General features: G+C 42.1%; 1 protein-coding gene across 1 annotated transcript; it reads left to right on the forward strand.

Annotated features, from left to right (window-relative positions):
• Positions 1 to 944: 944 nt before the first annotated feature.
• Positions 945 to 13,348, forward strand: LOC118422498 (nuclear receptor subfamily 2 group E member 1-like; the record flags this gene model as incomplete). The annotated part of the gene is made up of 7 exons (XM_035830118.1): positions 945 to 1,227; positions 6,561 to 6,778; positions 7,366 to 7,500; positions 9,097 to 9,193; positions 9,640 to 9,789; positions 10,370 to 10,515; positions 13,047 to 13,348. Coding segments are annotated over 7 exons (1,212 nt in total), but the record flags the coding sequence as incomplete, so codon positions are not given.
• Positions 13,349 to 13,551: the final 203 nt, after the last annotated feature.

The following is a 13,551-nucleotide window of genomic DNA, read 5'->3' on the forward strand; positions in this document are numbered from 1 at the left end:
ACTTCTTGAAGTTTTCCGGAATTAAACTGTTGGCTTCACCTGGCTTTACCCATTATGTAAGTCAATGTACCTACCTAGCATAGAAAGTTGACATTCTGACCATTTTGTTACATATTAATTACATCAACCCTCTTAAATTGCTTATATCTTGCTAGCTTGGAATTTGTAATGACTAGATAAATAGTCCATGCCAGGAAACTTACTAGTGTACAGTATGTTGTTGTTTACAGCAATTAAGAGGATCAATTTTGACATGGTTTTAGAAACAGTTGACCTTGTACAGCTTGATTTTGGCGACATAAGAAATACCAAATAATGATGAAATATGCTATAAATATGGTATTACATATCTTTTCTCAAATTATTATGGAAGCTCATCTGTGTTGGTAGTAGTTATAGTACAGTGCTAAACTTTCTTCCAACACAAAGGTATACACGGATCAAATTTTCAACGGCAACTTTCGCCTTCTTCAGGATCATTTCATCAGTATTGATCCTAAAGAAGGCCACAGTGGTCGTTAATTTTACCTTTGTGTTAGACGAAAGTTCAGCATTATACTATGGTATTACATATCATTCATATGAAGTTTTGTTTGAATACTTCCAGTTTTGCGGCCAAAATATTCCATAAATTCCCTTTAGTTATATCAGAAAAGAGTTCCCATATTTTGAACATCTTAATGCAACGGATAAATTTCTATTTTTGATGCGCCTAGACAAACCCTGTATATCAAACATTATATGTTCTTATATCTACACCTGTACAAAGAAGCGAGAAGATGTCGACCATCCTGTTAGCTTAGTACCTTCAACTAGTTAAATTGTATCCTGTTGTTTTTCATATGTTTGTTATTCTGTTATCAGTCATGTCTGTTATCAGTGACCTGTACCTAGCCCGTCGAGGCATGAATGTACAATAAAGGTCTTTCATTCATTCATTCATTTATATTTCTGCGAGTCCCTTCATACACTATTTTCCGATTTCTTCTTCAGGCCGTATCTTGGACATTCCCTGTAAGGTTTGCGGGGACCGGAGCTCGGGGAAACATTATGGGGTTTACACGTGTGACGGGTGCAGTGGCTTCTTCAAGAGAAGTATACGGCACAACAGGAACTACACCTGTAAGTCCCCCAGCAGCGCCCCGTGTCCTGTAGACAAGTCCCGCCGGAACCAGTGCCGAGCCTGCCGGCTGCAGAGGTGCTTCCAAGTCAACATGAACAAGGACGGTGAGTCTCTCCTGACATTTAGTTGACTTCAATAAACTCTCCGACACTATATGCTAAACAACTTTTAATATAACCATTTGCTATCTATATTATTGATATTACTATTTACTATTTACGTTTTATTTAGCCAAATAACTTTTATATATAGTGGCATTGTCTGTGGCGTAACTGTTTGAGTGTTGGTCTTGGAATCTAGAGGTCCCGAGTTCGATACCCGCCGTGCCCTCGACGTTGTGTCCTTGTGAAATGCACTTAACACGACCTTCCTTACAGGTGTAAAAATGGGTACCTGACTTCGGCCAGGGAGGTTAAAGAAAAAGACTACCTTTACATTCTCTCTGTATCGTGTATGTGGCACTGTTAATATAAGTTACAAAACTGAGTGCAGTGCCACATTGTCCTCATCTGTCCAAACGCAAATCTGCCTTGAAAATATCACGCAAAGTCCATATTTCGTTTAAGACCTCCCAAGAAAAAACAAACAGCCCTTAAAATGTAGACACGAACCGGTCATGGATACAAGTATTAAAAGATTACAATTTTCATTTGTTTTCTTTAGTTTTGCTATATGTTTCACATGACACATGTTTTTGTTCGTATATTAACAACTTGAACAATTTGACAAAGTAAACTGTGCATGGTTTCATTGCGGAAAGAGACATGGATAAACAGTGAACAGAATCATGGTATGATTGATACCATGACAGAATGTTATTCAGTCTTTAGCTATCTTGTGCGGGTAACCTGTGCTTTCGAGAGAATCTCAAAACAACGATAGGTGCTCATTTCAATATCCATACAAACGTTTTCATCTTAGTTCTAATTTTTGATCTTAATGGTAGGAATAACAACACGATTTTAGTAACAATATAAGTCAAAAGGTTTAATACTTGAGTGTAGGTCTGTAGATTAATGGATAGATTGCTATCCGGTATTTTCACGACACTGTAAACGGTACCCAGTACCGGTATACATCTCTAGTGTGGTAGGACACAATTTTGATGTGTACCTCTCCTTGACCACGCTCTACTCTACGTTACTTGTACTCCGCGAATCCTCTTTATTGTGCTATTCTACTACGAATTGTAAGATTGTGGCTTTAACTCAGGAGTTCACTATCCAATTGGACGTTTTGAACGTTAACCCTCACAAATCACTTCATTTAACCTACTCTGTCCGTATACTACCAGATATACATGTATCTGAGAATTCACGATTTGCGCTAGCTATCAAAAACCAAAATAGGACCCTTAATTTGTTGTTTTGATTTCATTCCTGTGTCAATACATCAGTTTTTATTTTGATTCATATTCTATTTTTGATTTTATTTTCTTATTTGAAGGTGGTGCTGGCATAAGTTGACTAAACTCAAAATCCTTCTATGACCATAACTATACGTACATTATTGTAGGTACGGTAAGGTTTGTACAGAAAAACACGAATAGTTCAATATAGGCTAGACAATTCCAACGAAATGATCTATTTCTGAAACAGAAGTGACTTTCAGGGTGGTGATTTTTGGGCGCTAAAAGCCTTGTAGGCAATCCTTGATGACAGTCAAGAGTTCGTCACACGTAAATAATGGAATGCCCTTTTCTCGTCAAATCTTAATTGTACAAGAAATAGTCATGCGTTCGAGTATCAAAGTTATCAATCTAAAATTGATGTATACTGAAAAAGTCGTATTTTCCTAAAACTAACGTGGAATGGAAACTTGATTCTGTTATGATAACGTTTTTTTACTGATTGTTGTGATACAAATCTAACAGTCAAACCTAGTCCGCCATTTTGGCTAGCAATGCCGACGCATTAGGTTTATATATATAGAGCCGAAATATAATGGCCACGTTATTCATCCAATATCTGAATGTTGTAACGCTGGCCCACCTTGATCCGCTGGGTAGCCTGTATCCGATCCGTTGTTTTACAAAAAAAAAATAGGGTATTTAGGGATATCGAGTTGACGGTCGGTGGTTTCAAATTGCAATATTTTGAAAATATTGCAGTTTACAAATTGGAATTCTGAAATGTATAGTGAAATTTGAAAATACTAAAATACTTTTTTTTAAACAACGGATATAGGTTACACCGTGGATAAAGGTGAACAAGCGTTAAGGTTTCTTATAGTCCTGACCATAACTGCATTTTTTCAGGTTCAAAATTCAGAAATAGAAGTACTAAGCTAAGCAGATCATTAAAAATAACTTATATTGACCACAATAATATCATGTAGATTAGAAGTACAAATTTTTATTCGGAACAAAATATTGCCATTGTGAAATCGTAATCACCCATGTCATCAGTATTGACTAGAAAGGCAACATTAGGGACATCCAAATCTTAGAGTCAGACAATAACAATGGCAAAGTGCTGATTGCATACCCCGATATTGTGGCGGCTGGGGAAAGGCATTTTACACGACTTTCCTCACTTCAGGTATAAATGAGTTCATAGCTTCGGTTAGGGGCTAGTCTTGGCTAGAACGTTAAATGGAAGCCCCGTGCCGGTGAGGAGAGCTACACCTCAAGCACGTTTAAGATCATTAGTCCTTCCGGAATATGCAGCTTATACTGTTCAGTACAAACCTGGTGTGTTACGCCATACAATACAAACAACATAAAACAAACAAACAAACAGACAAACAAACAATCAAACAAACGTGGATAGTTCAGCTACTCTCCAAGCAGAGGTTGAGTCGCGTAGATATATTAGTAGTCGGAAAATTACACCGGCGCTCCTCTTACAAGAGGAGCTTGGAGAGTAAGTTCAGCCTCGCATTGGTAAACCAGAAGGTATTAGTGATTTGTATCGAACTACAAAATGTTTTCACCGTTGCTACTTGCACACAATACTATACCATTGGGCTCAACCTACAGTATCATGTGCTAGAGAATAAATGGTCATATTCACAATAACATCTACATGAATAAAAGACACCAAATTACAGAAGACGTAAAGGGAATCGTCTTGGGCAATATTTGTGTACATTTTACGTCAACATTTTCATTTTTTGTTCCCGAAAGCTGACCGGCCGGCCCCAGGATGGAAATATGACGAAAACAATATCAAAACTACGAGTCAGTTGCCACAAATTACACATCGAAACCGGAAGACATAACCGCACTCCTCTAGAGCAACGAATATGTAGATACTGCAATCTAGATAAGTTAGAAGACGAACATCATTTTGTAGTAGAATGTAGTTTGTACAAGAAAGACAGAGCTGAACTCTACAGACTAATAGAATCCATGTCCCCCCATTTCATACAACTAAGTAATATAGACAAATTTATATTCCTTATGAATCTAGACAAACCATTACTTATTACATTTTCAATATCACAAAGAAACGAGAAGAAGCCGAATGTACGCAGTAGAATACGATCCTTGAGTAGTGTAGATTCCGAGTTATATCATCATATCATGTTGTATCATTTATTGTGACCTGTACTGAACCCAGTGGGTATGAATGTACAATAAAGGTCTTCATTCAATATCCCTAGTCTGAGCTGTCCAGGTGCCGAAATGCCGCAGATCTAAAACCCTCAGGCTCTGACATGGTTTTCCCCAGTTCCACAGAGCTTATCAAACCGGTGGGTCAAATAGAACACAAAGAAGCCAGTCAAACTCCCCGCAGGTGGCGTTCTGACCGGATTATGACACATCATGTCAATGATTTGGTCCCCAAACCTCACTTTTTACACCGCGCAACTCTCTGTCACTAATGAGATATTTACCGCATTACGCCGACAAATCCGCCGTGTGAATCGCGACAAGTATAATGGTTGCCTTGTAGGATTTCTGCTTTTGCTGGCTAGAGGACATGATTAAGTATTGAGTATTTTGGTCCATTCTATAGAACTGAATGCAGATTATTCTCATTTGGCATCAAACCCCTTTAACTTCCTTCTATGACCCCAATTTTCGCCTTTGTCCTTCTCTCCCGCTAACAAGCCTCTTGCTAAAATGCGCCAATCAATTTTTCACCCTCTGTTCGTTCTGAAAGGATCCTTTGGCTCACGCTAAGGAGACATTAGTGCACATTGTGAGATGTAATAGCGGGGGAGCGGTTTAAATCGTTTTAAACCGCTCCAATTAACCCCTGTCACAGACACAGGTGTGCGCTGTGCGTTCGTTCATAAACCCTTGTTGTGCCTTGTGGCATATAGGACAGCAGGGTATATTTCTACAGGGAGGGATCGCTGGTCCTTCCCCTAGACACCTCCTGTCAAACAAGGGACCCCAGTTTTACGTCCCTTCCGAAAGACACTGCAGCCCAAACCGAGATGCCCTACCAAAGATTAGAACCGGTTACCAAATATTTGAAACTAGATAATTGTGTGGCTCCTACCAGATGAGCTACATGCATGATAAGTCACCACAAATACTGCCTCAGTGTTAATGGTACTGGGTTTTGATTTTTCTGGGACACGAGCGAACTTAAACATTATCCTCGTACAACATTGTATTCTTTTGCTGTCCAAGGAAATAGACGAAAATGAGAAAAAAAAGCATCAAACATATCGAATTTGCACGTGGAGGAAGATGTAAAATCAATGAACGCGTCAGCAAAACAACGTCAAAGTCAAAGAACTCATTGTGGACATTTGTGGATATAGTTGTGGACAGAATGCGCGGATTTTTTTTTCCGAGACCGCGCCAACCACAATTTCCTCCTCCAGAATATAAGTGAAACGGGGCTTTTCTCGAAATTATGTAATTTCTTTCTTCGTAAGTAAGTGGAAAACGGTTGAGCACTCGCCCATAATGGTTGTGTGCATAACGTTATGTCATTGATTCTTAGATTCATCTAGAATAGTTTGTAATTGTGTAGGTAGGTATTGAAATTCCAATCTCTCTCAGGACAATTCAAGATTCTCTTGGATTTCAGTTTCTACTGTGATATAAATGTGACTATATAACAACCGTAAAATCGCTGAGAGCAAATCATACACTTGTAAGTTGTAACGTTATGGCGAGCCATAGGTCTCCATTTAAGAGCCCAAACCTACACTTCTTCCTTACGCCAAAAGGTGCCTGCCACCGAAAGAAACCAAGACCACAGGTCCACAGTATATCCAGGACAAAAATCTGGAAACACAATCAAATAGACAGACAGACCGTACACACGCATACACACGGAAACACCCAAAACAACGTTAACATCGCAATTTTTCATGGAAATATGCAATACAATCCATCCAGAGATTCAGGTATGTTGACTACAAATATCTGGAAATACAAAACGCACGCAGACACACAGACGCACCAAAAAACAATACCTTCATTTTTCATGGCGGTAACAACCACCTGTTCTATTCTTCCCGCCAATAGCCGTCCAGCACGAGCGAGGTCCCAGGAACTCCACCATCAGGAAACAGTTGGCGCAGTACATGAAGGACACCTCGCGGTGTGAGTCGGCACAGCAGGCGTGTCCCACGTTCCTGGGATCTCCGGCTTACCTGCCGTACCGAGCGCTGGTGCCGGTCACTCTGACGGACGGATGTGCCGCGGACTTTAAACACTCTACAATCTTCCAGCCCGTACCAAGGGTAGGTTTGTGTTTCATGCGATACCTCCCCTACGTTGTCAAGCTAGGCACGTTTTGTAATAAACCATGACTTGACTGTATTTGGATCCACAATAACTAAGTCACTAAGGTAGCGCAAGTTGACGTTTCTGTTACTATTATTCCTGTGGTCCTATACAAGAAGTACATCAATACAATATCAGAGAAAGTATAGAACAAACACACTAAAACACATAAAGTACATACCTATACTAAAGAAATAATGGAAAAATACAAGTTCATTCAATTTCGAATGAAATAACTCTTCTGTGGTCAGTGTATTCTAGAGGATCTAGGAATCATTTCCTTTCAGTATTGGTTTTAGTTTTTTTGGCAGTTTGATGGAGTTTGTTGTTGTTCACCGTACAATGATCATAGTATACAAACCGTATAATAACAAAATATTATATTTCTATTGAAATTGTAGAACACGGTAAACAGACTATGTTTTCCATTTCATACATCACTTTCAATGTGAAGTTGACAGTTAAGACTTTTTTGAAGGTCCTATTGTAAGCATTCATATGTCTCTAACTGTTCTGACACTCCTTTTGTCCTCCTCATCCCCAGTACCCAGTAGAGGTGCTCCAGAGATGGACCTGTAAGGCAGAACCAGTACAGGAGGCTGCAGCAAGACTCCTCAACATGACTCTGCACTGGCTCAGGAGCATCCCAGCATTCCTCACGCTCTCCAGTCATGACCAGGTGGGTTGACAGGTGTTGTAGCTGCTGGCCAGGTGGGCTCACAGGTGTTGTAGCTGCTGGCCAGGTGGGCTCACAGGTGTTGTAGCTGCTGGCCAGGTGGGCTCACAGGTGTTGCAGCTGCTGGCCAGGTGGGCTCACAGGTGTCGTAGCTGCTGGCCAGGTGTGTTAGCAGATGCTGTACCTGCTGAACAGCTGTGTTAACAGGTGTCATAGCTGCTGACCAGGTGTGTTGACAGGTGTCGTAGCTGCTAACCAGCTGTGTTAACAGGTGTCGTAGCTGCTGACCAGCTTTGTTAACAGGTGTCATAGCTGCTGACCAGCTTTGTTAACAGGTGTCATAGCTGCTGACCAGCTTTGTTAATAGGTGTCATAGCTGCTGACCAGCTGTGTTAACAGGTGCTGTACCTGCTGACCAGCTGTGTTAACAGGTGTTATAGCTGCTGACCAGGTGTGTTGACAGGTGTTGTAGCTACTGGCAAGGTGTTTTAACAGGTGTTGCACCTGCTAACCAGGTGGGTTAACAGGTGTTGTAGCTGCTGACCAGCTGTGTTAACAGGTGTCATAGCTGCTAACCAGCTGTGTTACCCATGTCATAGCTGCTGACCGGGTGGGTTAACAGGTGTTGTAGCTGCTGACCAGCTGTGTTAACAGGTGTTATACCTGTTGACCAGGTGTGATGCAGTCTTAGATGTAGAATATTTAAATACAGTGATGCAGTGTTTACAATGCAAAGAAAAACTCTCATCATTCAGTACGACATGCAGAACTCATCCATTGATTGCAGTTCAAGACTGTGTGTGACAGTTGTGTGACTGTTCTTTCTTTCTCCTTATGTGTCTGTGTTTAGCACCTCCTGTTACAGTCCAGTTGGCAGGAGATGTTCCTGTTGGGGCTGGCTCAGTGGGCCCTGATACTAATGAGTTGTTTGACTGTTCTCTCCTTCTCCCTGTGTCCAGCACCTCCTGTTACAGTCCAGTTGGCAGGAGATGTTCCTGTTGGGGTTGGCTCAGTGGGCCCTGATACTAATGAGTTGTTTGACTGTTTTCTCTCCTTGTGTCCAGCACCTCCTGTTACAGTCCAGTTGGCAGGAGATGTTCCTGTTGGGGTTGGCTCAGTGGGCCCTGATACTAATGAGTTGTTTGACTGTTCTCTCTCCCTGTGTCCAGCACCTCCTGTTACAGTCCAGTTGGCAGGAGATGTTCCTGTTGGGGCTGGCTCAGTGGGCCCTGATACTAATGAGTTGTGTGACCATTCTCTCCTTCTCCTTGTGTCCAGCACCTCCTGTTACAGTCCAGTTGGCAGGAGATGTTTCTGTTGGGGCTGGCTCAGTGGGCCCTGATACTAATGAGTTGTGTGACTGTTCTCTCCCTGTGTCCAGCACCTCCTGTTACAGTCCAGTTGGCAGGAGATGTTCCTGTTGGGGCTGGCTCAGTGGGCCCTGATACTAATGAGTTGTGTGACCATTCTCTCCTTCTCCTTGTGTCCAGCACCTCCTGTTACAGTCCAGTTGGCAGGAGATGTTTCTGTTGGGGCTGGCTCAGTGGGCCCTGATACTAATGAGTTGTGTGACCGTTCTCTCCTTCTCCTTGTGTCCAGCACCTCCTGTTACAGTCCAGTTGGCAGGAGATGTTCCTGTTGGGGCTGGCTCAGTGGGCACTGCCGATGGACCCCAAACAACTGGCTGTGGAGGCAGGTGGGAGAGCTCAATCCTTTTCTTCTTAGGCTCCCTCTTTGAAGTGTCTTACTACTTGACTTCCAAATGTAGCCAAGGGCATACATGAGCAAAAGCTTTAAAAGGGCCATTATGTGAGATTTTGACTAAAAATTTTTTAAGATTTTAGACATACTAGACTAAGTATATGAGTAGCACTGAAAAAAGCTTAATTCCTCTAGAATTTTTATAAACCGGCTACATTTTCACCATTACCCAAAAGCAAGAAAAAGCAAAACTTATGCTCAACTAGATCTACGACACTTTTATATGATTGTATGTTTCGTCTTGGCTTGGTTGGGTAAAACTGTACAAGAAAGGTTCATTCATTCATTTTCATTTCTTCTGCCCACTCAAATATTTCCCTTAAAAAAACAAGAACCACGAGATGAGATTGCTAAAACGACTTGTGTGTGCTGTGTTGCCAGGTGTCCCCCCTGATCAGAGCCCTGCAGACAGACTGCAGACATTCCTACAGCAGGTGCAGATGCTGCAGGAAACCCTGCACAAGTTTCACCAGCTGCAGGTGGATGCCGTGGAGTATGCCTGTCTGAAGGGGATTGTGCTGTTCAAGACTGGTGAGTCTTAGACCCATTGATGTATTCTAGGGTCACATTTTTTATGCTACGGTTCCATTTGCACCGGTGCCCAAAGGGGATGTAGCCTCGACCGGGCTCAAAGCCAAAAATTTGTCCAGTTGACTGTTGGATACCTCAGGGTATCTCTCGGTGTTTTCACAGGTAGGATACTACTGGGTTCCATCCGGATAGAAGTTAGCTCTGACATATATATCATACAATATATACACTCAATCGCTTCTCTGCCACTCCGTCTGGGAACCTTGACATCTCTAATGTCTGGAATAGTACAAATTTTGGATGAGGGCGCTGATTGGTCCCTACAAATGAGCAAATTAAGGAATGGGTTCACACGCTCATTCAAACTGGCATTCCAACACCCCAAACGCCTAAATCTGTTTGCGAGAGGGTCTGTTGCAATCTACGAGCGCTCTAGAACCTATTCCTTAATTTGCTCATTAACTCAGATGTAACCACCAAAAGGTTTGAATATACAGATGGGTAGCACAAGCAAACAAAGGCTACCCAGATGGTGCCAGGTCAGGTGAAACTATATCCCAGACAACTTGTTGTTTCACAGATGTGCAGTCCCTGAGAGATCCTGGTACAGTGGCCGTCCTACAGGACCAGACCCAGCTCAGCTTCAGTCATCACATCGAGATGCACAAACCTGGACAACCTTTCCGCTTCGGCAAACTACTTCTCCTTCTGTCCAGCTTACGAGAGGTAAGCACGCAGCCTATAGCTGTGGTCACTCTAGTTACAAATACAGTTAAATCTGTGGTAGTGGTCACCACATCGAGATGCACAAACCTGGACAACCTTTCCGCTTCGGCAAACTACTTCTCCTTCTGTCCAGCTTACGAGAGGTAAGCACGCAGCCTATAGCTGTGGTCACTCTAGTTACAAATACAGTTAAATCTGTGGTAGTGGTCACCACATCGAGATGCACAAACCTGGACAACCTTTCCGCTTCGGCAAACTACTGCTCCTTCTGTCCAGCCTACGAGAGGTAAGCACACAGCCTATAGCTATGGTCACTCTAGTCATACAGTTAAATCTGTGGTAGTGGTCACCACATCGAGATGCAGAAACCTGGACAACCTTTCCGCTTCGGCAAACTACTGCTCCTTCTGTCCAGCTTACGAGAGGTAAGCACACAGCCTATAGCTATGGTCACTCTAGTTACAAATACAGTTAAATCTGTGGTAGTGGTCACCACATCGAGATGTACAAACCTGGACAACCTTTCCGCTTCGGCAAACTACTGCTCCTGCTGTCCAGCTTACGAGAGGTAAGCACACAGCCTATAGCTATGGTCACTCTAGTCATACAGTTAAATCTTTTTTAGTGGTCACCACATCGAGATGCACAAACCTGGACAACCTTTCCGCTTTGGCAAACTACTGCTCCTTCTGTCCAGCTTACGAGAGGTAAGCACACAGCCTATAGCTATAGTCACTCTCCATCAATGAAGATAAGACATCCAGGCAACAAGATACGGCACACAGCAACTGGATATGATTTCGAAAACGGTCATTGACAGTGACATTGATGAAAGGTAGTGGATACTACCTGAAACGTCTGTTTTCAAAATCATATCCAGTTACTTGAGTACATGCAATGCTATTTAGCGTATGGTCATTCTAGTTAAACATACAGTTAAAAGTGTGTAAATGGTCATCTGAGCATAGCAGCTACATGGCCATGGTGGCCACATTTGTTGGTCCCTTGGATTTTGACGACGCCTCAGGGGAGTCGTCAAGTGGTATATTTTGCATTCAGTCTGCAAAAATTCTAGGAATTGCACAGGCATTTCCACAGGAATGCAGTATGCTGGGTATGCAAGCCCTCCCCCCAAATCTGTTCCAGATGTATCTCTGGTATGCAATGGTAGAATGTAGGTCACACTTGCTCCCTGGAGGAATTTGTCCTTTGAAACTAGACAGGGAACTCTGCACAATGGATCACGTTGTCTTGGTTGTTATGTTATGTTATGAAGGATACATTTTCTTTTCTAGAGCTTGTTCAAGCCATACGCCACAGGCAGACAGGAAATACTTCTGTAGTGCTCAGCTGTATATATATATAGGTTTAGGTCACTGGCAGACCATTGTGCTGTACCGGGGATAGTACATTTCTGCTGGCTGTAGGTTTATGTTATAGGTGGGTTAGTATATTGTGCCAGGGATAGTGCGACAGAGAAGTTCCATTCTATTTCTGATTTGAGCTGTATTGTTGTACCCTCAATCGTCGTCATGGCAATAATACATTTTTATTGCCAGGATTTTGCCATTGACCTAAGCATGAAGAATAAGTGTAGCTATAATGTCGCACCAACCCATGCCTGGTTAACAATGTATGCAGTTAAACTTTGCATAGCTGTGCATAAGGTTCCTTATATTACATGTATTATAGTTACCATACATTGTGCGTACGGGATTATGATGCATCAGAGTGACTGTTCTGTCTGTAGCACCCTTGCAGAGTCTCTAGTATGTGATTTCTAACAAGTACTGGTTGTCTTTAATTTAAAGGCACTTGTATTTCCATTACCATAGTGGTATGTGAAATTGAATCATCGCAAGATAAGATGCATGACTATAATACGAGGGGCGTTCAAGAAGTAATGACTCTGATCCTTTTCTAGTTGTCTGATCTAGATGAAATTTTGCATGTGTTATGATTCATATCTCTATAGTTCATGTTGCAAAAAAGAGCTCTGAACTAATTGTGGTTTCTGATTTACTGGTGTTTGAACTGAGTTAGGTGTGAAATGGACCAGGTGTAAAATGGAGCCAGTTTAGTGTCGCGCAGTGATCCGGTTTTTGTATTTGAAAGGACGCATACCAAAGGAGACTTTTGATAAAATGAAAGAAACTTATGGTGATGATGCCCCATCATATGACCTTGTAAAACGCTGGCATCCTGAATTCAAACATGGCCGGAAGTCTGTGAAAACAGCTCCCAGACCTGGTCGTTCCTCTTCTGCCATTGATGAGGCATCTGTTGGAGGACCAACCTGGGGTGTCCTACAAAAACGGTGTCCAGAGCTGCATCAAACGATGGGAGAAATGCATAACTCTGGGTGGTTCCTATGAAGAGAAAGACTAATAACTGTGCCAAGTTTCATTAATCTCCTGCTATGGGAAATGAGTCAGAGTTATTACTCATTGAACGCCCCTCGTAACGGTATGTGAGCATCAACAATTCTTACAGTTTAAGGATGTTGATGATTGCATTTCTGTGTTCCTCAGGTCCAGCGCTCCAGTCTGGAGAGTGTGTTCTTCACAAAGGCAATGACAGGAGGTGTTTCCATGGACCAGTTGGTTCTGGACATGTACAAATCCCTGCAGACGGACGTCGTGTTGTCTGACAGCTACAGATGTTACACTGGGCCCTCCACTTCATCTGGGGCAGCCCTACATGGCGTCAGCTGAGCTAAATCATTCTTTTATAATGCCAATTCACGACTGGCAGATTATAGTTAATACTATAGATTATAACTTGAAAGTTCATCTGTGTTGGTAGAAGTCATTCTTGAAATAGTTGAACTGTAATTTCCAACACCAAAATTGGACTCACCCAAACGTGACGTCACGACAGCAGTGGATTGTTCATTCCTTGACAAAGACTAATGCTGTGCAGTCGAAAATTTGGGTGAGTCCAATTTTGGTGTTGGAAATTACAGTTCAACTATTTCAAGAACTATAGATTATATTTTGTACTTTTATACAGTTTTATAGAGTTTCATGATCCGGA

This window comes from Branchiostoma floridae, chromosome 9 (genome assembly GCF_000003815.2).
Source record: "Branchiostoma floridae strain S238N-H82 chromosome 9, Bfl_VNyyK, whole genome shotgun sequence".
Lineage (NCBI taxonomy): Eukaryota > Metazoa > Chordata > Leptocardii > Amphioxiformes > Branchiostomatidae > Branchiostoma > Branchiostoma floridae.